The sequence below is a fragment of the Zootoca vivipara genome, chromosome 13 (assembly GCF_965207765.1).
Source record: "Zootoca vivipara chromosome 13, rZooViv2.hap1.1, whole genome shotgun sequence".
Classification (NCBI taxonomy): Eukaryota; Metazoa; Chordata; class Lepidosauria; order Squamata; family Lacertidae; genus Zootoca; species Zootoca vivipara.
The window spans coordinates 17,070,089-17,097,006 of NC_142596.1; the positions used below are offsets into that span (position 1 = coordinate 17,070,089).

The window sequence follows — 26,918 nt, forward strand, 5'->3', positions numbered from 1 at the left end:
CAGCTGTTGTGGACCCTCTTACATCATGCCAAGGGTCAGAACTACATTGCCAGGCAGATTAGGTTTATGCCAAAACTGGCATCTCTGAACAGCAACATTGTATCATGGGAACACTAGACATTATGGTGGAGAAAGCAACAAGGGGATGGGAGCCCAGAAGTGGCAGGAGCAGGAAGCTCAGCTTAAAAATGCCACAGCTCCGTTGCAGATGTGACCAGAAGAGTCTTTATGGGATGGATCATGAGGAGGTTTGACAATGCACATAAAATTGCAGCTGTTACTTGCAAGAGTATATCTATCTGCCCACACTGCATTACCAATTTTCTCCTTTGGTGGGCGACTGAGAAGGTAGAAGCAGAGGTTGTGGCTCCTGCTCCAGTGAATGCTGAGAGCAATGGGCATATCTGGAGAACGGGAGGAAGAGAAGACAATTTTAAAAAGGGCCAACAGGGAAGATAGGTGCTTCAGAACCCCAGCAGCTCCCCTCTCCCCAATTCTGGGAGCAAAATGAGAAAGCCAAAACAGGGGTGGGTGAGCCATGCAAAACTCAAATCCCAGACACAAAGTTCCAGATTCCCCACCTAGTTTTGTTCAGGCTTGCCTCTCTAATTCTGCAGAAGAAACTTCCGCAGTACAATTACATGCCCTACCAGGAACTGGGGATTACCTGGCTCAGCTCTGAATTCGGTTCCAACAGGCAAAGTGCGGCCAGGCAAGTGAAAATGGAACATAGCATTGCTGAAATGGCGGCCAGGGGCGGGGGGGGGGGGGGGAGAGAGAGAGAGAGAGAGAGAATAAATCATTTTAAAATATATAGGATATATATAAAGGTTTGGGGGGGGAAGATGACACTGGTATAAGTAATGCTTGTGCTAAACCGCCACAAAAAGCAACAACAAACATTGCAATGTGACTTCCTGTTAAAGTATACATTATATTAGGGGCTGCCACCCCTGCTCGCTCCACATGTCCGTCTACCTACCTGCCAACTCACACACCTGGCCACCTCCTCCTGCCTAATAAATAATAATTTATTTATTTATTTATTTATTTATTTATTTATTTATGCCCCGCCCATCTGGCTGGGTTTCCCCAGCCACTCTGGGCGGCTTCCCACAAAATATTAAAAATACAATAAAACATCAGACATTAAAAACTTCCCTAAACAGGGCTGCCTTCAGATGTATTCTAAAAGTCAGATAGTTGTTTATTTCCTTGACATCTGATGGGAGGGCGTTCCACAGGCGAGAGCCACTACCAAGAAGGCCCTCTGCCTGGTTCTCTGTAACCTCACTTCTCGCAATGAGGGAACCACTAGAAGGCCCTTGGAGCTGGACCTCAGGCTGAACAATGGAGGTGGAGACGTTCCTTCAGGTATACTGGGCCAAGGCCATTTAGGGCTTTAAAGGTCAGCACCAACTCTTTGAATTGTGCTCGGAAACGTACTGGGAGCCAACGTAGGTCTTTCAAGACTGGTGTTATGTGGTCTCGGCGGTCACTTCCAGTCACCAGTCTAGATGCCTTTGCATCTGACAAAACCCCATTCCTTTTACACCTTACCCACTCCGTCACCTATCCCCCTCACAGCTCAACCCACTTCTCCCCACACATTTCAAAGAAGGGGGAGGCACTTCAGAGAGCAGTTTTCTGAAGCGTCTCCCTCCTTACATTAAACTTTGCTGCAGCTGCATTTAATGGAAGGAGAAGGCAGTTTACAGACTGGTTTGCCATACTGCTCTGTGAATCATCTCCCCCAGCCCCTCTATTAATTTCAAATTTCAACATCTTTATTGGCATATATATATATATATATATATATATATATATATATATATAATATAAAAACAAAGACAAACATACAACACATTAGTATAAATAGTGACTCTACATCATACAGAAATAATGGAGAGCAGGAGGAGGAGGAAAAGGCACACAAGGGATCCTCAGCTATCATTGTTGAAGGCTAAATGTATTTATTTTAATTACATATATTCTGGACAAGTAGTGGGCCATAATTCTGGTAATTTCGGGGAAGTCATCCCTCAACAAGAGATGGACCACTGTTTCCCTGTTGGGGAGGGTTCCAGGTCTCGTAAAGGATAAAGGGGGGCCAAAATAAAAAAAAATGGAAAGGGGACAGTCCAGAATCATGTGAGCCATAGAGTCTACCTCTTTCTGGCCACAAGGGCATAATCTATCCCAGTCCCCTCTATTAAATGGCTCACCTGGGCTGCCTGCTGCCTGCACTTCTCACTCACCTGCATGCCGTCCTGCTGGAGCTAATGTGGCCACCTATCAGCAGCCACGTGAACTGCAGCGTGACGACAACCTTACATTCCTATGTATATAGAAAGAAATCAAGCCACCGATTAATAAATTGTCCCATGAACCCAGGGTGGGCTGGAGGTGAATCTTTCCAGCTTTACTACTTCAGCAGAAATAAACTCTGGGGGTCTTGCTGCTCCCAGGAGCATGACAAGGATGGAAGATGGAAATAAACGTTAGATGAAATTTAACCACCCACTCACCTGGGTTTCTCCTCCTTGATCTCTAGCTCATCTTCTGTCTCCAGATACTGTTGGAAAGTGCTGTTAAATATTGCCTCCTGCCGCTCCCATTGGCTTTCCTTGAGCATATGGTTGTATCCCAAGCCAATCACACTGCCATCATCACTCTTCATTAAGGCTTCATAAGGATGCTTAAATGTGCTTGCTGAGTTTAAATATATACAAGACAGTGTTAGAATCGGTCATGGGGTACTTGCCATGAAGAATCCTTGCCTGATGCACAGCAGGAGCCAGTCACAAGCGCTACGTCATGTCCTACTAGCCTAGATGGGAAACCTGTTGCAAATTTGCACGTTGTATTCTCACTGGTCATTTGCCCTTTAATCAGGGAAGGAGAAACAGTAGGCACCAATTGAAAACATTCTATTTTCTTTCGGTGCACAAAATGCTGTTCAGAACAGAAGGCCGGGTTCTGTAGGGATTGCAAAGTCAGACCAACTCTGGGCTCTGATGACCTCTGCTGGTCAATGCTGGTAGTGCTCTCCATTTCTGACAAAGGAAACACTCCCTGTTAATGGTGGAAGAGGCACTTGAGAAAGTTGGAGGAAGTGCATGTCCCCACCTCCTGCAGGCTAAGGAAGTGCAATGAACATGCCTTGCCAAATGACACGCACACCCCAAGTTCCCATTTCATTCCAACTCCCCTTGCTATTTTATTCTTTTAGATTGTGTGCCTGGAGGCGGGGGCTTTCTTTTAAAAACTAAATAAAACTGTACCGCTCCAAACATGCATTACTTATCCTTTGTGTAAAGAAGGTGGACAGAGAGAACTTTTTCTCCCTCTCTCACCATACTAGAAGCTGCGATCAGCCCATGAAATTGAACAGTAGCACATTCAGGATTGACAAAATGAAGTATTTCTTCAGGGCGCAAAGTTAAAACAATGACTGTCCATAGAAATGGCTATAGAAGGGGGTTGGACAAATACATGGAGGGCATAATTGGCAACTAGTCACAATGGCAAAATTCAAATCCCAGGACCAGAGAGAGCATGCCACTGAACACCAATTGCTGGGGAACCACAGCAGGAGAGGGTTGTTTCATTTGTGTACATTTTAGTTGTTCCTAATGCATGCATTTATCACACTATTTTTACATTTTGTATTTTTTATTGTTGCACTGTTTCAACAAAACACAGAAACAGAAAAGAGAGGTAAACAGAAGAGGGTAAGGAGAGTTCATACGTGCAAATGGTTTGGGTGATCTGATCTTCAGCAACAGGACAGGGGGAATCAGCCTCGATTCAAGTCTGCTTAGAAGCACTTGAGGATCCTGTAATGAAGCAGAGAGGCAATTCTAAACAATTCCACTTGCAGAGTCCACTTCCCATCTTGCCCCACACACTGAGATTTTCCGAAGCCAAGAAATTTCTGGCTATCTTCTTTGGAATGTTAACCAATCAGTTGATACAAAGACTGGGGGATCTTCTCTATCCTACAATAAAAGTGGCTGGACTCCAAAAATAATGCATGTGTCTCATAGCATCTCTCTAGATCCAAGACACAGGACAATGCATGGTATAAGTGTTGCACTCATCTAAAGCAAAACTAGGGGTCAGAAATTAAGGCTGCAGAGTCCAAACCAGCCCTGGAATGGCGGCTGGCTGCTCCCCCCTCCCCCCCCCCGCTGCCGCCCGAGTTGTCAACCAAGAAGCAATAATGGTGTAAAGGAGTGGCATTTAGGAATATGATCTTCAAGTCTGTTACAATTCTTCCTGTCTCAGAGCAGATAAATGGTTAGTTCTTTCCTAAGAGGCTTCCTTTACAGATAAGCTGTAGCAGGAATTGGCCAACTTCCATCTTGCGTGGTCTACTTTTATTGTTTACTAGCATTTCTGTGATCCAGCGATGTGTGTTGTGTTTTTCAAACAAGACAGCATGTTCAGAATCTCCCAATAGTTACGTCATAACTCATCTGTGTTAAGGGACCCTGGACATATCAACCAACATCCTTCGATTCAAGAAGTTATATCCCTTTAAACAGTCATGGTTTCCTCCAAATAATGCTAGGAACTGTAAAAAAGGTAAAGGTAAAGGACCCCTGGATGGTTAAGTCCAGTCAAAGGCGACTATGGGGTTGCGGCGCTCATTTCGCTTTCAGGCCGAGGAAGCCAGCATTTGTCCATGGACAGCTTTCCGGTTCATGTGGCCAGCATGACTAAACCACTTCTGGCACAACGGAACACCGTGACGGAAACCAGAGCACACGGAAATGCCATTTACCTTCCTACCACAGCGGTACCTATTTATCTACTTGCACTGGCATGCTTTCGAACTGCTAGTTTGGCAGGAGCTGGGACAGCAGCGGGAGATCACCCCATCACAGGGATTCGAACCGTCGACCTTCAGATCGGCAAGCCCAAGAGGCTCGGTGGTTTAGACTACAGTTAGACTACTTACCACCTCTTCAGCACCCAATCCTGGGATATCTGAAGTCTTCTTCTACAGAACCAGAAAAGGCAGCAATTATTATATACCCACTGGAGTCCCTCTAACATACAATGTGATCCAGGAGACCCCAACTTCACCTAGAACCACTGCAGCTCCCTCAGCTCAACAAATCTTTAAGATATGCTCATTCCTGCTCCCAGTGAAAGAAAAGGAAAACACACAGGGAGCAGGTGGTAATTCCTCCTTGAAAGAGGAGGAAAGGGGGGACATGCAAGTCCATTTCTGAAAGGTTTGCTTGTGCTAAAGTTACAAATGAAGGACCAGCACATTAATGGGTTGGTGGATCTCAGCATTGGCTTATCTGTTATTTTATCTGCACACCAGTTGGAGATAAATATTTTTTGATCAAGTGGTTCATACAAATAAATAATTTCCAGCCTTGCCTATCCACGATAGAAAGACTACTTGCTCGTGAGAAGAGAACTCTGAAACATTGTCATTTGGCTTCACTAAATACCAATTGTCTGTCTCTGAAAAAGTGGGGAACAGTGTATAAATGGTATCTGGACCGAAAAGAACTAAGACAAAACTCTCTTGAATAACTCCTACAGTGGAAATAGGGCACCCATTTCCCTTCAAATGATGTTGCAGATCACTCTCCTTCCCAGGCTGAGAGGGAAAATGGCGAAAACAGGATATTCATTGGGACAGTGCGATTTTTGCAGCTTCTGTTAAAGTTGCAAAACAATGAAGCATGGGACAGACCATTGGAGAACTTCTAAAAAACAACAATGGGATATTAGCTCCGCCCAAGGCATGATGGAGAACAGCAACAACCGGGAAAAGATAGACATAATATTTTACAAGGACAGGATGAAACATCACAGACAGAATAATTGCCACACACAGGAAGAACAAGGATATAGTTTGAATGCTTCACTTGCAGGTTTATAAAACATTTAACGTGTCAATACGAATGAAAGTCATTAATATTGCTATTTTAACTGGAGTGTAATTGAAATTAATAAGATTTTGGAACACAGAAATAAAGTAAACCATCAAACCATCAATTCTAGCACGCGGGGGACGGGGGCACCTAAATTATAGAATTTGGCATCTATATGATCGGTATTAGTAATTTTATTATAATTTGGCATTGTTATAATGAGGCTATTTTTGGATTGTTGTAATTGAAAACTAATAAAAATTATTATCAAATGATGTTGGACTAAAACTCTCATCGTCCCTGAACATTGGTCATGCTGGCTGATGGAAGTTGGAGTCCAACAACATTTGGAAGGCCACATTCATTCATTTACTCATGAGTTTGTTCATTCATTCATTCATTCATTCTAATGACAATTGAAAGGTCATGGAGGGGAGGGGCGCAAAAAACTTTTGAGGGGCTAGATATGATCCACAGGAATTACATTTTTTTTATCCGCCTCTACCGCAGCCTTTTCTGGCAGGTTTGCCTGGTTAACTTTCATGTCCTTGATGTTTGCTGGAACTGTAAGTGCTGCATTCTGGGCATTTTCTGTCTCTTTCAGCCAAGAATCCTTAGGCAATCGGTAGACCTCCAGCCAAGCCTCTGAGCTGCCTGCTGTGAGGAATCAGAAGAAAACAGATGAAGCAATGGGGAAGGAGAAGAAAGGTCTCTTAGTCAAGCAATCTTTCTAGTTTTGCTCCCTAAAAGGCAAATTCCTGCTTACTCCTGGCCACTTATACATAGTATGTCAGGAGATATAGATATATAGGCATGTAAGGGGCTCTTAAAGCTTTGAAGCATATGAGAAGGGGGGAGGGGAATCTTACCAACACACACACACACACACAAAGTCACACACATTCAAAGTATCCATTACCCAATATCTGAAAGCATCCTATTTAGAAATCTCAAACTCTATTAAGAAAGTTTCCATGTCAGTATCACAGCCTGGATTGTGTCACAAAAACTCTGCAACTAAGTCATGCAATTTGCTGATGCAGTTACTTGCCAAAATTCTGGTCCTTTACCATCCAGATTGATTTATTATTTTTGTGAGAAAGTTCATACATGTAAATACATTTTACAAAAAAACCCCAACAGTGTAAAAAAACTATGCTGAGGATCAGAAACACCTACGGTTTGATAAGGGGTGTTTTCTAAAGCTCTTTGAGAATGCTTCTTCTAATAGTTTTGTATTAGCAAGGTTGTATACTCTGTGAAAGCCAAAGGAAATGGGATCGAACTCTGTAGGGAACAGAGACAACTTCCTCACCATATGCTTGACTGACTTACAGTGCAATCCCATACATGTCTACTCAGAAGTAAGCCCCACTGAGTTTAATGGCACTTACTCCCAGTAAGTGGATACAGGATTGCAGCCTTAAGGAATGAACAGGAAAGGCCCATTGTATCCATATACCAGAGGTAGGGCCTTATTGGTGGTGACCCCATATCTCTGGAGAGTCCTTTCTGGAGAATTCTATGAGGGCCCTTTCTCTAACTGGTCTTCAGACAGACCTACCAGCTGCCAGTATGATAGGACGGAACCACTCCCCAAACAGTAGCATTGTTGCATCTTACCTTGAAGGGGCTGAGGCAGGGCAGAATTGAGTTCAAGCATGTGCAGATGTACCAGTGAGAGCCCCAGGTTGCTTAGAAACTAATAATAATAATAATAATGCCCTTTCACATTGATTTTATGCAGGCGCCATATGTTTTAATTCAGCAGCAGGGAACCCGTGGCCACCCATATGTTGTTGGACTTCAACTTCCATTAGCTCCAACCAGTGTGGCCAATAGCCAGGGATGAAAAACGTTGTAGTCTTCAGAACATCTGAAGGCCACCGGTCCCTTGCCCATATTTTAATTGATGAGGCTTTTTTATTGAGATGTATTGTGATTATAATGCCTATTTCTGTCAGCTATCTTCTGAGGACTTGGCCCTTTTTATTTTTCTATAAATATGTATTTGAAAAGTTACTTGTCTGCGGAGGGGGGGTCTGGATTTTTTATTTGGAAGATTAGACCGAGTGGGTGCAGTATCACAAAAGGAACTACCCAAAACACATCATGGTAAAAAAAGAGATTCCAAAGGCAAAACCTGAAGACTTGCTTTAGTAAATATAAAAAGTGCCACACTCCAGCCTGCAGGTTGCAACATGTCTGGCTAAGTTTGACAAATGTTGCGACTTGCCTTGCAGCAGAAAGCCTGCATAATCAGCCCCGCGAGAGAGTTCCAGTGCCACACATGTATTTCGCTTACTAATATCTTCCTGCAAAAAAAAAGAGAGGAGAAGAAGATGGTAAATATATGCTCTGAAATTAGAGCGGGCTGGGCTTGTGGAAGCAGGAATGGCAAGTCGGAAAACCTGATCTGGCAGGTTTGTTGCAAAAGCTCTTTTGTCATTAATATGTCTGACTCTGAGCACACCACCTATCATGAGAGGACTCTGATGCGGAACCCTTGATGTTCTGCTGGGAAAATGCACAATAGAACATACGTGGCCTTATCACATTCATCATTGCCTCTAGAGTTCAATAGAAGTAACTCATTTTAACAGTTGGACCTGGCTGCAGATAAGGACTGCACAGTGGGGAAAGCTGTGCCTATTGATTTTCCGCCTGCTGCTGGACGTCATTCGGGAAGAAAGATGGCATCAACAGGAAGGTGGACCATCAAAACACACAGCCCACAAGGGACAGTCCTATGCAGGTAATGCAGAGTATAGGCTGGCTGCAAGGGGCTTAGAAGAATAAGTATAGTCAGGGCTAACACATCCAGTTTTGCTGCTTGAAGCAAAATGAGAAGTGGCATCCCACCCTCTCTGCTGCTAGTGGAGAAGCTAGCCAGCGCCGATTTCCAGTGAGATCTCACCAAAACCTGGCAAGATCTCTCACACTCTGCGAGATCTCTCAAAATTTTAGCAAAAACTTGCCAGAAATTGGCAGCAGAGGCAATGGGGCGGGCAGGGTGCCCATGGGGGCCCTGCCTTGAGGGGTTCTGCTGCCCGAAGTGGCTGCTTTGTCTTGCCTTGTAGGTGGGCTAGCCCTGAGTGTAGCAGATATGTAAAACCTTGAAGCAGCACCAGTCGGGACTTTTAGCATGCATGCATAAAGTCGACAATAACTGCTGACATAGTCCAAACAAAATTAAGTCCCATTAATATTTACAGGAGAGGATATGCTAATGGTTCAATTTTATACACGCATACTAAGTAGCAAGCCCTCCTGTACACAGTCAGACCTACTTTGGGGTAAAGATGCATAGAGTTGGGTCATGGATCTCTTCCATTGGCATCTGTGAGACTTCTTATGGTTTAAGTTTGGCCGGTGTTGGTCATTCACATTTAACCTCATTTTACATTCAGACTGAGCCAAAGCATGTTTACTCAGATGACCTACTGAGTGAAATGGGACTTGTTTCCAAGTAAGCATGCAGAAAGTTGGGGCACTGTTTTAGAAATAAACACCACTGAAAGTGTAGGTCTTACTTCCAAGTAAAGCATGATCGTTATCAGGCTGTATATCAAATGTTGTGGGGAGACAGGTGTGTGTGTGTGTGTGTGTGAATAATTATACATATGGATGGATGGAAGTGCCTTTCTACTTAGAATTGCACCAATATGGGTACCACACAATGAATTTGGATAACTGGGTTTTCAAAAAGCTGAGATTCAAATAACCAGTAACTATAAGAGATAGATATATAGTGGGGACTCACCACTTCATTTATGACTTTTATAGACAGCAGATTCTCCTTAAAAAAGTAAAAAAGACGGGCAATACCTGGAACACAACAACAGAAGAAATTGCACTAGGATACCTTTTCTTTCATGTTCATTAGCACATTAGGTTTCCTCTTTTACATTATCCATTAAATGACAAGTCTTATAAATGATCAGTTTTCCCTTCGGAGAGTTCTAAGAGGTGCAAATACTAATTCCTACTCATCTATGAAACTCTCTAGTGACCTTGGGCCAGTTACTACCTCGTAGCCTAACCTACCTCATAGATTTGTGGTGAGGATAAAAGAGAAGCGGGAGAACCATGGTTTCTGTGCCTTGAGTGCCCTGGAGTAAAGGCAAGACATAACATCTCCATGACTGAGGAGTAGCCCTGCTCCTTTGAACCCTGGCATCTCATGTTAGCAGGATTGCTGCTTACTTGTTACTTTCACCTGTGACCATCAGCAGTCCAGCAAGTCACCAACTGCAGAAGCAATAGCAAAAGGAGGTGGGTTTTATGTAGCAAAGGAATCACTGCAGTTAAGTGGCAGAGCATCTGATGGGAATTATATAGGACTGAACTAGAGTCTGCCAACTAGAACCAGTTGGACACAGCAGAGTATGGCTTTGCGTGCAGAAGGTCCCAGGTTCTAACCCTGGCAACAGTTGAGATTAACTTATCTAAATTAGCCATGGTCATTCATCTCAGTGGGTTTACTCTGAGCAGGACCAACATTGGCTATGATCCAACAGAGATAGTGCTGGTTTGAAACACAAGGAAAGGACAGGTGCTGTCATGCTAAAAACCCAATAATAATAATAATAATAATAATAATTTATTATTTATACCCCGCCGATCTGGCTGAGTTTCCCCAGTCACTCTGGGCGGCTTCCAACAGAACAGAACATTAAAATGCAATAATCTATTAAACATTAAAAGCATTCCCTAAAGAGGGCTGCCTTCAGATGTCCTCTAATATAGTATGGAACAGGCCTCCTGATGAGATGGTATCTGCAGTTTCATAAGGGAAGAAACATTATTTCAGTTATCCTGGTCCCAACTTGTATAGTGATTTATGCACCAAAACCTGAACCTTGAACTTAGCTTAGTAGCTAACTGGCAGCCAGTGATTCTTCCAACAGCAGCGGAACATGTTGGTGATATCCTGTCCCAAGTTCAGCCACTGCATTTTGCACCAGCCCAACTTCAAGGACAACCCTACATAGAAAGCACTGCAATGAATTAATCCAGCTGGGAGGTTACTACAGCATGGAAAACAGTAGTTATGCTATTTTGGTAAAAGGCACTCCTAGCCACTGAGGTCACCTGAGCCTCCAGTCATAGAAACAGATCCAGGTGCACCTTCAGGGGAAGTACATCTATAGTTGCAATTGATCAATTATCCAGACTGGAATTGGTTAGGCAGTGCACCTCCATCTTGCCAAGATTCAGATTCAATTTGTTGACCTTCTTCCAGCCTACTATCAAGCCCAGGTGCTGGTCCATGGCTTACACAGCTTTCGTAAATTAGATGATACACAACAAAATAGAGCTGGGCATCATCAGCGTACTCATCACACCTTGCTCTCTTATTTGAAAAAGAGAATGGTTGCTAGCGTGGGGGCAATTTCTTGCAAAATCCGAGTCATGCACCAGTTCTGGCACAGAACTGGCTGAATGTGGGTATCCAAGTAGCAGGACAACTCAGACACATGACTACAGAGCTGCTTCAGTTGCCAAAATTAAGCTGAAAAAGACAATAAACAACATCGTCTCAGGCAGGATTCAGGCTTCTTAGTTGTCATTAAAGCACAGGAAGGTTTTCAGAATTACAACCAGGCAACAAGAAAAGGCATGGGGCCACTATGTGATCCCGAGCAAGCCACTCTCTTTCTTTAGTTCTCCCTTCTGTAAAATAGAAACAATACAGATCCCTCTCACAGGGTTGATAGGACAAACCTTAACAGAGGCCTGAGCTCCTCATAAGAAAAGTAGGATAGAAAATAGTGTAGAAAACATGATTAATTTGCAGGTGTGTGTTAAATATACAGTACTTACCCAGCTCATCCACTGAACCAATGAGATAGGAGCTACTGCCAAAGTTTGAAACCTTGATGGCACAAATCTCAAGGCTGGCTGCCTCCCAAGCACATACCTTCTCGTATGTGGGCTTTTCACATGTGGGTATGCTGAAGACAGATAGTCCCATAGAAAAGCCAATGAAGATGAATTCTCCAGCGGCTACCATGCAGTTTGCCCTTCCCTCAACCTGGGAATATTGAAAGTGAAGAAAGCACAATGCCCATCTCAGCAATAAATCCCATTACATGCATTAATTCACTGCTGATAAATATGAGTGTTATCTTCAATGCTGCCCTATTAATAACCGCGCTAGCCATTTTGCACACATGTAAGTAGCCTTTTAAATAACCACCGCAGTCTGCGCTTACTGCAGTTCATTTCCCTCTGACCGCACCATCCCACCTACTAACAATCATGCCTACCACCTCAGGAAAACACTTCATACATATGGTTAAGTGGATTCTAGTCCACAAAAGCTTATTATGCCATAATAACTTAGTTAGCCTTTAAAGTGCCACAAGACTCTTTGTTATATCCTACTGAATTCATTGGGGAGCTACTGCTAAGTAAGAACTACTCATCCCACAATTTGCCTGGGAATGAGTACCTGGAATTCAGATGAAGGTGGGTACTTTGGGGGCGGAACCTTCGGCTGCCTGGTTTCCTGTAATGGTTGCGGCCCCTCAACAATTTCCCAGGTTCGCTCAAGCAAAAGATTCACCAGCTTATTGATCATCCGATAAGGCTGAGGCAAAGTATCACGGAACCCATATGGATCTTTCAAGTATATATCCTCCTCTTCGTCTTTCTTAATCCAGTCCTTTTCAGTGGGTGAAGGTATTTCCAGGGACGTATGCTTCCGGACGTAGAAAGGCATTTTTGTGCCACTTCTATTGTCCCTCTACAAGCAGTTTGGCAGCTTCAAATATTAAGAAAGCTCTGTAGAAAAATATAATCTGATTATTGATCAGGTGTCTCTCCCCCCCCCAAAAGCAGTTTATTATATTTTGAAAAGCAATACCTGCTTCACACCACCGCAACCAAAAGGGAGAGCGAGGACAGCACTATGGTGCTGAGGTACAGCATTTGGGCTTCTCATAGGCATCAAGTTAGCCACTATGAGAACAAGATGCCTAACTAAATGGGCCTTTCGTCTGATCCCGCATAGCTCTTCTTATGTTCTGCTCTACCAGAATGGAATTCAGTGTGACTGTGTTCCTCACTAGAAAGTAAATATGCCTATGACTCCTCAGAAGTAAAGTTTAGGAGAGCCTTGCTTGATAAGACAGATAAAACAGCAGCGCTCTCCTACTAGCGATCCCCAGCAGATGTTATTCAAAGGCATGCTGTCTTCAACACTAGACTAATAACTTTATCGTCCAAATGGAAACTCACTGAGTGAAACCCTGGATCAGTTGCTTTCCCCCAGCTTAATCTATCTTACAGGGCTGTGAGTGGGTGTTTTATTTCATTTTAATTTCTTAAATCACCTTACACGCTAAAGGGTTCCAGAGAGTGTGCAGGCTGAATCTGCAGAAAACACCCTATGAGGTAGATTACACTGGGTTTGCCTGTGAGAGCAGCCCAAGGTCACGCAACGAGCTTTATGGCTATGTGAGGGATTCAAACCTGGATCTCCCTGGACCTAGTATCATAATAACAAATATTATTTATTTATTTGTATTCCATGCATCTCATTGGGTTGCCTCAGCCACTCTGGGCGGCTTCCAACTCATAAAAAAACATAACAAAACATTAAACATTAAAAAAACTTCCCTATACAGGGATCAATGGTTTTACACACACACACACACACACACACACACACAGAGTGCTTTTTTTTCTTTAAAAATGTTTAGGGGTATTCTCATTTTGACTCAAGAAAATCCCTATTTCATAGTTCAAATTGGGAAAAATAAATACAGTAAATGGACAAAAGTACAAGGATTCACAAAATGTTTAGGGGTTTGTGTCCCCCTGCATCCCCCCCCCCAGAAAAAAGCACTGTAATATATAATTTATACTTTTCAGATTTATACATTTCACTGATTTCAAAACTTGACTTCCTCCCCCCCCCCCCACTTCTGCAGTTCCTTAAATTTATGTTTAACATCTGCATATCCAAATTAACTTAATTTGTTCATTTATTCATCTTCTTTAAATATATACTCTTATGAAACTGCAGGTTATTGCAATAATCCCACCAATGTTTTTAATCTCTTTACAATTCATCTGTAAATATTCAATAAACCATTCTAAAGTTTATATAGTTCCTCATCTCCACTCTTACTCTCAAACCAACTGGTCCCGTTTTGTGTTTTTTTTTTAAGTGCATGTGAGGAAGATAAATGGAAATATACACGGCGCTGAGCTCCAGAGACATGTTAATGAATCTTATTAATTAATTTCACAATAACAAATCACAATCCCTCACTCCGCTTTCCAAGCCCCAGTCCCGCACCTGTACACGTGTATACAAACGGACGGACGCACACACAAAAAACAAGCACGCTACACCTGTTTCCGGAAGTTGACACGTTGCCATAGTAACCCAGACCCGGAAGGAAGGCCGTTTTTGCGGGGCTGGGCAATCTACGGGCGGGGAGGCGGAGCTAACTCTGACCACGCCCCCTCCTCGAGAGCCAGCTGATCGCACAGGTGGCTTGTTGCGCGAAGTTCCGTGTCCGAGCTGCTTGGCCGTCGTCCGGCGTGGGATTTGCCGCCGCCTTTGCAAATGGAAGCGTTTGTGCACTTCACCAACCAGACCCAGGGTCGAGATCGGCTCTTTCGGTGAGGGGGGAAGGAAAGAGGCGAGTGGGTGGGTGGGCTGAATGGCTGGTGTCCCAAAAAAGTTTTTTTTTTTAGTTTTATTTTGTATTTATTGCTAAAGGCACTTTTAAGGCGGTGTTCGGTTATAGTTGTCGATTTCGCAAGCCTTTCCCACCACACCACAGAGAGAGAGAGAGAGAGAGAAGCAATTGTGCAATCCTATATACTCGCAGTGCTTATTTTCTCTCTAAAAGTTTAGGGGTACTTATTTTGACTCGAGAAAATCACCATTTTAGAGTTCAAATCGGAGGAAAATAAATACAGTAAATGTAGGAAAGTACAAAGATTCACAAAATGTTTAGGGGTAGGCATTCCCCTGTGTACCCTTATGCTCAGTAGTAGCTCCCGTAGAACTCAGAGGGACTTACTCCCTGGTAAGTTGGGTTGTAGGATCTCTGCATTAAGTATTGCATACAACTTCATACAAATTAAATGCAGCCAGGGACACCCCTCTGAACCTGGCATAGGCAAACTCTGCCCTCCAGATGTTTTTGGGACTACAACTCCCATGATCCCTAGCTAACAGGACCAGTGGTCAGAGATGATGGGAGTTGTAGTCCCAAAACATCTGGAGGGCTGAGTTTGCCTATGCCTGCTCTAAACCATGAGGGGTGCTCAGTTTCCAAAATTGCAACTTGCCGCTTGCTGATAATCCCATCCCTGATGTTCAGGTTTCTAAAATACTGCTGAGGGAAGTAGCAGTGCACCCTGAGAAATGCATCCAGGTAATTAAAATGACTCCTGGGAGCACAAATTTGTCCAACCACAGAAGAGGCTGCTCTGATCTTTGCCACTGCCAGTGTAGCAGCTCTGTTTAGATTGATGATTACTGTAGAAACGCCGGCAGTCCGAAATGTAAGCCTCTGAAATAAGGTTGACAGTCAGTGTGGTATGGAGAACGTCCAAAGTTCAATTCCTGACTTTTTTTTTTGAAAAAAGATATCTATACATGCAGGGATCACGTGAAGGTTTACAATATAAAAACACAAAAAGACATGCCATAGTAACAAACAAAAACAATACCCCCCCATTTAAAAGACCATAGATTGTTTGGTTAGCCAAAGGCCTGGGTAAAGAGGAGTGTTTTTGTCTGGCACCTAAAGATATGGAACGAAGGTGCCATGGGAGCCTCCCAAGGGAGAGCATTCCACAAGTGGAGGGAGCCACCACAGAAAAGGCCCATTCTCATGTTGCCACTCCAGACCTCTTGCAGAGGAGGCACACAAAGAAGGGCCTCAATGATGATCACAGGGTCCAGGTCAGTTCATATGGGGCGACTCTGTCCTTAAGGTATTACGGTCCTGAGCTATTTTAAGCAGGGCCGTCTCAAGCAGGTCGGGCGCCTTGGCGCGGAGATCGCTCCGGCGCCCCCGCCCTAGTGGGCAGGCACAGCGTGCAGCATGGCTTCCGTGTAGCTTTGCTGCGCAGCGCCTGCCTGCCGGCCCGGTGCCCTAGCACCCCGCACCACCGAGACTACCCCTAGAGCCGGGCCTGATTTTAAGACTTTTTAAAATCAAAACCAGCAGTTCAAATTGGGTCCAGAAACTAATTGGCAACCAGTGCTTTCAGGCCAGGATCAGTGTGATATGCTCAAACCATCTTTCCCCAGTGAGCAACCACATAGGGCTGCCTGAAACCCTGGAGAGGCTGCTACCAGTCAGAGTAGGCAGTAGATTATTATAGAATCATAGAGTTGGAAGGGAACCCGAGGGTCATCTAGCCCAACCCCCTAAAATGCACGGTGCCTTCATTCCATATGCTTAGGTACAGCCAAAAACATTCCTCTTTTCCCAGGCCTTTGGCAAATTTAACAATCTATGGTCCACAGCTGTCCCTGGGTAGGTTCAAACCACCAACCTTCTGGTTAACAGCCTGACCCATTGTGCCAACATATTGAGCTCAATGGGTCAGTGGTCTGACTTATGGAACAAACATAAAATACTGCCTTCTCCTGCCTCGAGCTAGGAAAACTAAGGTTCAAATCAAGTCTCCACCCCCATCGTTTAGCCCACACACTGAGGTCCAGCTCCGAAGGCCTTCTGGTGGTTCCCTCCCTGTGATAAGTGAGGTTACAGGGAACCAGGCAGAGGGCCTTCTCAGTGGTGGCGCCTGCGCTGTGGAAAGCCCTCCCATCAGATGTCAAGGAAATAAACAACTCTCTGACTTTCAGAAGACGTCTGAAGGCAGCCCTGTTTAGGGAAGTTTTTAATGTTTGATGTTTTATCGTGTTTTTAATATTCTGTTGGGAACCTCCCAGAGTGGCTGGGGAAATCCAGCCAGATGGGCAGGGTAACAACAACAACAACAACAACATGAAGCTCACTTGGTGACCTTGGGCCAATCACTAGTTCTCAGCCTTGCCTATCTTATTGGGCTTTTGTGAGGATAAAAATTAGGCATGTATTGTCTGAGCTTCAGGAGGTGGAAGTGGCTTATAAAAGAAATTGATTATAATTATTTTTGAAACTGCGGCGCTCTTGTCAGCAGCAGTTTAATCTGCAGCAATGAACAGCTGATCTCTCTCTCCCTCTTTCTGCTGTGAAAACCTAATCATGTGAGGAACAGCAAAGCTAGTTATGCTTAGTCTGGAGAAGAGAAGTATTCACATATCTGAAGGGCTGTCGTGCAGAAGATTTGGCAGACCTGTTCTGTGTTGCCCTGTGTGGTGAATGACCCTTGCTCCGAAAAGCGTGGTCAAAATTAAAGGGTTCAGGAACTCAGACCAGACCGAATTTCATCAAGTCATGCACAGACTTTACTCAAACAAACAAACAAACAAACTTTACAAGAGAGGGTGGGGAAGCAAATCTGTTATGATTGCATTTTTATGAGACACTTTTTGAACCAACATGGAAACCATAGAATAATAGAATTGGAAGAGACCACAAGGGCCATCCAGTCCAACCCCCTGCCAAGCAGGAAACACCATCAAAGCATTCTTGACATATGCCTGTCAAGCCTCTGCTTAAAGACCTCCAAAGAAGGAGACTCCACCATACTCCTTGGTAGCAAATTCCACTGCCAAACAGCTCTTGCTGTTAGGAAGTTCTTCCTAATGTTTAGGTGGAATCTTCTTTCTTGTAGTTTGAATCCATTGCTCCATGTCCGCTTCTCTGGAACAACCTTTCTCCCTCCTCTATATGATATCCATTTATATATTTGAACATGGCTATCATATCACCCCTTAACCTTCTCTTCTCCAAGCTAAACATACCCAGCTCCCTAAGCCGTTCCTCATAAGGCATCATTTCCAGGCCTTTGACCATTTTGGTTGCCCTCTTCTGGACACGTTCCAGCTTGTCAGTATCCTTCTTGAACTGTGGTGCCCAGAGCTGGACACATAACCAACTATTCTTCAAAATTCACACGCCTTTGATTTTTGCGAGGCTGGTCTCCCAACAGAAAATGTGCACATCAATGCATATATCGGGGGGAAGTGTGCATTAAAATACATTCATTGGTGAAAGTAACACATAAGCATGCAATATATTGGGGGGGGGATGGCTTGCAAAGATGTGTGTCTTGGTTGGAACAGCGTACAAAAATACGTGAAATTCACATGAAAAATACTGGTGAATTTTTATGAGGATTGAAAAAACAACAAAATAACAGCCACGAATTGCCGGAGAAATGTGGAGGACTTAACCTAAGGCTGGAAAAATGAGAAACTAATAGAAGTCAAAAAGGACAGGTTCATCCATCCGTAGTAGTGCTAGAAAAACAGGAATGCAGCTGATGTGCTAAGCAGCCAGAGGGAGAATGCTGCCTCACTTAGTCATAACTCAGTAATAGGGCAAATGCTTTGCACACAGAAGGTGCCAGATTTCAGTCCTTGGCAACTTTGGGCAGGGCTGTAAGAGACTCCTGTCTGAAGTTCTGTAGAGCTGGTGCCAGGCAGCCTTTGCTAACCTGATGCCCTCCAGATATTTGGGAGGAAACAAACCACAGTCCATGACTTAGCGTCGCACCTCAGTCAGGGGTCATGGTTTGTTTTCTGAACAGTCCAGAAAGGCATGTCTACAGCACATCATTAACCTTGGTTTAGCATGATCTGTGAACTGAGCCAGACTTTAGGAAAGAAATGGGAGTCGGGGAGATGCTTGCATGTTCCAAGCCAACACATTTCAAGAATACCTGCTCTTACTCTTGGGTGTCTGCTAATAATACATTTTTTTATTTATATTTTAATTCATTTACATACCACCTAATCATTTCTAGGTGCTGGACATAAATAAAAAACAACCCACCAGAAAATGGGTCAATAAAACAATACAAAGTTAGCAGGAAACCCAAGACCACCTCGCAATGCTTGCTAGAACAACAACCGTGTGTCTGAGGTTGAGCAAGGAGGCTGTCTGTCTGATATCAATTGGGAGGGAGTTCCACAGGCACTGAAAGCATGGCTTCTAAAAGTTATGAGCCATGGGATACCATCAACGGGGACTCCACAAAGATCACAATGATTGGGCCAGGATATAAGGGACCAGGGTTAATATTTCCTGGACCCATAACATAAGAGCAACCAGTGTAAGTTTATAAGCACCAGCGCTGTGTACTGGACAGACTGTGTAGTCTGTCCTCATCAAATGCAGTATTTTGCACTAGCTGGAATTTCCGGATCAGGCACAATGGTAGCCCCACACAGAGCATGTTGCAGTAATGAATTCTTGATTATAGTGTGTGTGTCCTTGTGTGCATGTTCGCATTGCTTGAGTTGCCTCCTAAAACCATAATTGTGTGCTCAAGGATATTTTGTGAGGAGTCGCCCCAAGGAAGAGGCTAGTTCTGTCCCTTTGATGCTTCTACCTTAATTTAATTGTGGGAGAGACATTCCTCTCCCTCTGTGAGTGGCCTGTTTTTGCCTGTGATGTGAATTGGCTTCTCCGTGTTTTTCCTCCCCATTCCAGAGCAACTCAGTATGCATGCATGTTGCTCAGCTATATGTTAGAGCATAAGACCGGACGTGAGGAAGTGATAAGGAAGCTCAAAGACCTGGAGGCAAGCATGCGCTCGGGCCGCAAGTGTAAGTATGTTGCTTATTAAGAAATACCAAAAGAGAGAGAGGCACGTCTTTTGTAGGCATAATCTGGAGGTGGGGAGCAGAAAAAGGACCTGTTGCAAATGCACAAAAGCAATATATAATTGGAACAGATCACAAATGATGATGAAAATAATAGAGCCTGTGTTGCTGCACTTGAGTTAGTTTGGAGTCCTGTTAATCGAAATGAGAAGATAACTTATAACTCTTCATCAAATCTATCAAAAACGTCTATTGAAGGGGGGGCTTTGAAAGCTTAAGGTCCACATTCCTTTCTGGGCAACTTTCTGGGGGCCACATGGCAGTGATGGGTGGGACCAGAGGCAGAGGTTTGCAGAGCAATGTATGTAAAGGCATGTATGTAAATGTTATCTTTGTACAGTAAGCTAGTTGGTACACACCCACACGGACACACGCCTCCTCCAGCCAGCCAAGCACAAGGCATTATCAGATTTCAAGGACATGTTTCAGCCAGGCAAAAACAGCCCAGCAAAAACAGCAAAGCAGGACCAGTGGTAAATTGCATTAATTGTATACAGTGGAACCTCGGTTTATGAATACCTCGGTTTATGAATTTTCGGTTTACGAACGCCATAGACCCATCTGGAACGGATTAATCCACTTTCCATTACTTTCAATGGGAAAGTTCGCTTCAGTTTATGAACGCTTCAGTTTAAGTACTCCGTGGACCGTCTGGAACAGATTGATCTACTTTCCATTACTTTCAATGGGAAAGTTCGCTTCAGTTTATGAACGCTTCAGTTTATCAGCAGACTTCCGGAACCAATTGTGTTCATAAACCGAGGTACCACTGTACGTGATTTCATTGATGTAGACATGAATGGACATAGTGACTCAGGCTGCATTTCATCCACCCTTATACCTGGAAATGCTCCATTTGAGGACAGGCTTGCAAATAAAATCCTATACACCCTCCTTTGCTTTTGCACAGTTTCAGAGTGTCACCTTAATTTGTTTTTAATAAATAAATTGCTCAACGTTTAAGTAAGCAGTGTACACTGGGGGGAAGCTGAGTGGTTGAAATAGTTTTAAAACCCACGATTAATTCCCAAGGGCAGCTCCTGCCTGTTAGCTTCCTTCTAAAACTGTGTGGGAAAGGGGGAAGCTGTGCTTGCAATGAAAGTGTGCCCTTTTCCAGAGATCTGAGCCCATTTCTTCCTGTATAAGTCTTATCTCCTCCAATATCCAGCATTATCTGGTGGGCTGTTGGTACCCAGTGTAAGGTATATTGATGGATCTTGGATTAAGCATCCGTGTTTGTTGACTGGGTGATGAGGTTTGAGGGTTTTTGTTGTTGCTGTTTTCAACCAGTCAGTGTGTAACTTTTATGAAATAGGGAAACAAATAAATGAAAGCTGCTTTATCATGCACTTTTTGCTGACAAGTCTGTTTACCTTTAACGGTCAGGCGGCTTTTTGGCCTAGCCTCGTCCCCATTCACAATCTGGAAATGACAGCTTGGTGGGGAGTGCCCAGCCAGCAAGCATGGGCTCCTGAAGGATAAGTTGAGGCCTGCCCAGCCTCTTCACCTCCTTCTCCTTACCGGAATACTTTTTGCGCAATAGGTGTGCAAGTCTACCCATCCCATCACTTTTTGTAATGCTGAAGCCATGTAGTAAATCTGTTTTGTTTTTAAGTACTCTTCTAAAGACCCTAGCTTGCATTGTGTTTTGCTGTTATATATTGTTTGCTTGCCTGCAACCATATCCAGGAGGCTCATACAGTGGTCCCTCGACTTACGAATTTAATCCGTTCCGAATGCACATTCGTAGGTCGAAAAATTTGTAAGTCGAAAAAAGTGGTTTCTCATAGGAATGCATTGGAAACGGAAAAATTTGTAAGTCGAGAAAACCCCATCTAAACTGCAATGGTTTTCCTTTCGGATGTTAAAAAAAAAAGTAGGCGTGCGGCCATTTTTTTTTCATTCGTAACTCGAAATTTCGTAAGTCGAGTACTTCATAAGTCGAGGGACCACTGTATTTAGAAGACCATAGGACGCTGTCAATCCAGCCAAATGATGGAGTGTAACTGGAATAATAAATGCCACTAACTCCAGCCAGTTCCAGCCGGTGGGATTTTGTGGGTGGGATTCACTCACAAACCAATAAATTCAGGATGTGCAGTTAAAAGTGGATTTGGCACTCTTGTGCAACCAGCTGGCTTTGTGTGTGTGTCTTTTTGTAAGCACTTTCCTTACACATATGTACACACACACACCAGATATGTATATTTGTGGTAAGGAAAGTAATGGGGAAATGCCCTGAAAAGTGGTGGTGGGGGGGAATAATTGCTTTACATTATGTCATACAGTCACCCCCACAAAAACATCAGAATGTATGCTCAGTGAACAGCGGGTGTTGTATAATCTCCCGGGCAAACTTTGAGCAAGCAAATCAGGATAAAAGCTCAGTAAACAGGCTGTCTGGAAACGAGGCCCTTCTAATAATTGTGGGTTCTCTTGCAGTGTTTAGGCTTGGTAACATGCTGCATGCCTTCGTTTCGGCCAGGCACACCTCCCAGTTGCCAGATTTGGTTCCCCGCTGGTGCCTGACTGCCTCCAACCTCAACCGTGTCCTATACTTCATGTGCGACACTGTCTTGTGGGTGAAGAGCGTGGGGCTCATCTCGGACATCAACAAGAAGAAGTGGCGCAGCCGGGCGACCAAATACTACTACTATTCCCTGCTGATAAACCTGGCCAACGACTTGTACGAGCTCTGCTGGCGGATGGAGCATGCTGCACGGAAAGAGAAGCTTCAAGGGGACTCATCTCGGCTCCAGAGCTTAACTTCTCTGGCAACCAGTGGCCTCCAGCCGCTTCTCCTCCTCCTCTACATCACACTGAAGAAGCATCCTCCTTTGCTGCTGGACACGGTGAAGAACCTTTGCGATCTCTCTAGTCCGTTGGACCTGCTGGGAATCTACAAGACCAACCCCGGAATCATTGGGCTCTGCGGCCTTATCTCCTCCTTGGTGGGGATCCTCACCGTCGCCGTCCCACAACTGAGACTAAAGTATTGACTTTGACACGTCCCTGATGGCTTCCATTTTGCAGAGTGGTCCTTTGGATATCAAACCCAATTGGGCAGGCTTCCTCTGTCCTGTCAGCGGACTTGTTCCCTGCCGCTGGCTTGGTTTCCGACTCTTTCCTCATATGATTTTGCGGCCCTTCGGTGGGAGAAGGCATTGATCAGTGATGGCATCGGAAAGACCGAGGGAAACGACCTAGGAACTATGTAACAAAGAATGTGAAATTGTACAGTCGAGATTTGGGTCTGAATGTAGAAAAAAGGGCATGTGGCCCACATGAGACTTTGGCTGAGGGCAGTCATGTCCAATGTAACACTAAACAGATATTCCGATCTCCCCCTCTCCTCCCCTGCTCACCGTTGAAACCTATTCTGGGGGTTTCCCTAACCCTCCAGAGCAGATTTGGGAATGGTGAGGAGGGGGTGGGAATCCCCTAGCCCTAATACTTGCGCTGAAGTCTTGTTGAATACCAAGTTGCCTTGGAATCATAGAATCATGGAATTGTCGAGTTGGAAGGGACCACGATGGTCATCAAGTCCAACCCCCTACAATGCAGGATTCTTTTGCCCAACATGGGGCTTGAACCCACGACCCTGAGATTAAGAGTCTCATGCTCTACCAACTCAGCTATCACAGGGGTCACATCTCAGGCTATGAGCACTTTCACATCTGATCTAGTTTTCCTAGTTTTTTTAGTTTTGTTTTTTAATTGCTTCAAAAACTTGCCAAGCTGTTTGACTAGAGGCTATAGTGGGAAAGCAAAACCTTGTAAAAAAAACAAAAAAAACGAGAATGTTGTGTGTGCAACTTCCTTTTATCCAAATGCTGCTTCCAGTCAAACAGAATATATAAAAGTGCAAAACCTAGTTCACCTTTCGTATAATTACATAAGTATGCATACTATGAGGAAACCATTTGACTCTCTGGAGAGTGGGGGACTTCTCCCCACATCCAAAAGATGTGAAGGCATGGGGGGCAGGAAAATGTGGGGTGGGAAGCAGTGTGGCTACTGACTCTTGATATGGACTCTATGACTGCCCAAATACAGTCGTACCTTGGAAGTTGAACGGAATCCGTTCCAGAAGTCCGTTTGACTTCCAAAACGTTTGGAAACCCAAGCTTGGCTCCCAATTGGCTGCAGGAATCTCCTGCAGCCAATCAGAAGCCGCAGAGGCCCCATCGGACATTTGGCTTCCAAAAATAGTTCGCAAACCAGAACAGTCACTTCCAGGTTTGCAGCATTCGGGAGCCAAAACTTTTGAGAACTAAGCTGTTCGAAGACCAAGGTACAACTGTATGTAATTGCAGGTATCCAGGAATTCTGTACATGTTCTTTATAGGGCTACCTCCTGGCCCATATTTATCCTGGCCAGTCTGCAGATTCTCACTCTCAGCTTCCTAACATATAGGGATGCCAGAATATGCCTTACCTTCTCAGATAGCACTGCCTTTCTTGTTGCTTATGGTAATGGGAAAATCACTTTTTCCAAATGTCACTGGGTGAATGATTTGTTTGTGTTTCCCTGCCCCCTTGGGGGGCATGTGGGGTGCAGTATATGCACACAGATGCATCTGAGTTAAGACACAACTTGCTTTGCAACAAAAGGAAACCATAGGTCAGCTGTAGAAGAGTTTGGATTTGATATCCCGCTTTATCACTACCTGAAGAAGTCTCAAAGCGGCTAACAATCTCCTTTCCCCTCCTCCCCCACAACAGACACCCTGTGAGGTGGGTGGGGCTGAGAGACTTCAGAGAAGTGTGACTAGCCCAAGGTCACCCAGCAGCTGCATGTGGAGGAGCAGAGACGCGAACCCGGTTCCCCAGATTACAAGTCTACTGCTTTTAACCTGTAGTTGGAGAAAGGCCCAAGGAACAAGCTGGGTGACTTGAGAGGGGAGAACATTGTGCAATGTTGCCAGCAATTTTGTAATGTTCTGAACAAGCAATCTTAGCGTTATCAGAGCTTTGTGGTTCTCCCCTACACACACACACACACACACAACTTCCAGGGGGCAGTAGGTTTTGGTTTGGTTTTGAAAATTAAGGGTGTAATAGGATACATTAAGAGCCCGGCTCTTTTGGTGGCAGGCATGTCCAACAGGTAGATCATGATCTACCAGTAGATCACTGGACGTCTGTGGTAGATCACCGGTAGATCAGTGGCTCCCCCCCCCAAAGAAGCTAAAAAACTTTGGCTCCCCTAAAAAAACCTCAACACCTTTGCCCTGCGCCCCTAAAATGACCTGAACCACCAAAAGCAGGGCTTTCCTTCCTTAAAAAAAGCTCAATGCCGCTTTCCTCCTTCCTAATACTCAACAACTTTTACGTGAACCCCGAAAAACAGGGCTTTCCTTCGTAAAAAAAAGCTCAACAACTTTGACCTGAACCCCCCAAATCACTGCCAGTTTTTAACTCTGTGAGTAGATCTCAGTCTCTTGGAAGTTGGCCACCCCTGGTGTAGAGGATGCAAATTGACTTTTGGGATTCCATTTCCAGCTCAAGCATGCAGGTTTCTGAGTTTTAGCAAGTCTTTAATCCCCCCCAAAAAAACAACCCTACAGGGTTGTTGTGAGGGAATCCAGTGTACAGCTTCTTGGAGGGATGGGCAAATGAAATAAAGAAACAAGAGCCTAGGTTGTCTGGTCTCAGAAGGTGGTGGACTCTCCTTCATTGAAAGAATTTAGATAGAGGTTGTATGGCCATCTGTGAAGGATGCTTTAGCTGTGCTTCCTGCATGACCCTTGGGGTCCTTTCCAACCCAATGATTCCAGTTTTCCTGCTTCTTGCTCTCTTGACATTTTGTATCTGTTCCCTTTTGCTGAGGATGCTTTTGACTGCACCTGTAAGCCCAACAGACATAAACTCATGACATAGAAATGCATCATCTTCTTGTGTTCAACAGAATTCTGATGAAAGCAATGAGATGTATTTCTGTATCATGAGATTAGGGCTGTTGGGCAATGCTAGCAGGTGCAGTCAGAATCGCCCTCCAAAAGAAGATACTGTATTTAAAAGGCTCATTTTTAAGACACTAAAATCTGGGAGTAGATTGTTGGGAGCTCACACATTAGGAATTCTAAAAGTAATGAAATCAAGCCATATTTGTGACTTGGGACAGGGTGGAATCCTTTCCTTGGTGCCTTTTAATCTTGCATATTGGGAATTTTTAAACGTGTTTATATTATAAGGTATTTTAACATGCTAATATTTTGAATATGTTGTAAGTTGCTTTGTGACCTTTTTCTGCAATGAGCAACTAACAAGTTTAATAACATGAATTTTAAGAGCACCCAGCACCTTGAATATCACACTACTGTATCTGGAATAAAAGCTGCTATACTTTCATTTTTTCCAGGGGAAAAAAAGAAAAGAAAAGCAATGGCAAACTTCTGAGTTTGAATTTGAGTCTTGTGTTTGGTTTACACATGGTGGGTGAAAAAAGTCGCTGATAGAGAAATTGGTGTTTGTTCTCTTCTAAAAGGGGAAGCCAAGAATGGAGCCTTGCAATGTTCAGCTATAAAACTTCACCCAGCTGCTGGCTTTGCAGCCTAACCAGACCTTAAGAGGAATGAATTCCTGTGGAATCTCTCAAGAACAATCCGATTCAGCAAGATGTCTGTCAGCCTCCCGATTATCGCATCAAAAAGCAAGTCCCCTGCTGCTTCCAATTTTTTATTGTCCCTTGTAACACAATCTTAGAGGACATTTCAGCCTTGTAACATATATTCAGAGGAGGCTGGAATTGAATAATGTAGGTCCACCTTTCTCAACCTTGAGTTCCCAGATCTTGTTGGACTACAACTCCCATCATCCCTCACCACTGGTCCTGCTAGATATAGATGGTGGGAGTTGTAGTCCAACAAGATCTGGGGACCCAAGGTTGTGTAAGGCTGCTTTAGGTGGTAAAATGTGGTTGCCTTGGAACAGGGAGAGAGAACCTGTGGGCCTCCAGATGTTCTTGGGCTACAACTTCCACCATTGCTGACCAATGACCATGCTTGCTGGGTCTGATGGGAGTTGGAGTCCAGCAACATCTGGAGGGGCCACAGGTTCCCCATCCTAACTCTTCTGCAGCTTCATTGATAAAAAAGGGGTGTGGCACCCAGCAGCACTCCTGTGAAGCTCTTGAATTTTAAAGCCTATTCTTCAGCTGTTTATATTCCACTATTTGCGTTTAGAAGGTCTCACCGCATCCATCTCGCAAACCTAATTGCAGGCAAGAATGTGTAGGACGGCAGTGTTGTACA

At 44.2% G+C, this 26,918-nt stretch overlaps 2 protein-coding genes across 7 annotated transcripts in view; one reads left to right on the forward strand and one right to left on the reverse strand.

Moving 5' to 3' along the window:
- WDR93 (WD repeat domain 93) overlaps positions 1–14,313 on the reverse strand; it is a 27,702-nt gene extending 13,389 nt beyond the window's left edge. Inside the window, exons 1-11 of one of the 4 annotated variants that reach the window (XM_060282386.2) lie at positions 14,271–14,313; positions 12,361–12,692; positions 11,730–11,940; positions 9,667–9,731; positions 8,140–8,218; positions 6,388–6,560; positions 4,967–5,008; positions 3,752–3,839; positions 2,529–2,712; positions 668–738; positions 318–404 (exon numbers count right to left, since the gene is read on the reverse strand). In XM_060282386.2, coding sequence (XP_060138369.2) covers positions 318–404; positions 668–738; positions 2,529–2,712; positions 3,752–3,839; positions 4,967–5,008; positions 6,388–6,560; positions 8,140–8,218; positions 9,667–9,731; positions 11,730–11,940; positions 12,361–12,630 — 1,270 coding nt within the window. In that variant the 5' untranslated portion in view covers positions 12,631–12,692; positions 14,271–14,313. Of the gene's footprint in view, positions 1–317; positions 405–667; positions 739–2,528; positions 2,713–3,751; positions 3,840–4,966; positions 5,009–6,387; positions 6,561–8,135; positions 8,219–9,666; positions 9,732–11,729; positions 11,941–12,360; positions 12,693–14,214 lie in introns of all 4 variants that reach the window. The other 3 variants (XM_088657321.1, XM_060282385.2, XM_035131901.3) reach the window with 3 other exon arrangements.
- PEX11A (peroxisomal biogenesis factor 11 alpha) lies at positions 8,491–26,061 on the forward strand. Of its 3 annotated transcripts, none has more exons than XM_035131899.3 (3): positions 8,491–8,658; positions 19,490–19,605; positions 22,105–26,061. In XM_035131899.3, the coding sequence occupies exons 1-3, from the start codon at positions 8,597–8,599 to the stop codon at positions 22,659–22,661; spliced, it is 735 nt and encodes a 244-aa protein (XP_034987790.3). In that variant the 5' UTR covers positions 8,491–8,596; the 3' UTR covers positions 22,662–26,061. The 3 variants fall into 3 exon arrangements, with proteins under 3 accessions (XP_034987790.3, XP_034987791.3, XP_088513450.1); XM_035131900.3 differs by lacking the exon at positions 8,491–8,658 and adding an exon at positions 14,364–14,543; XM_088657324.1 differs by lacking the exon at positions 8,491–8,658 and adding an exon at positions 16,028–17,587.
- The last annotated feature ends 857 nt before the right edge of the window (positions 26,062–26,918 follow it).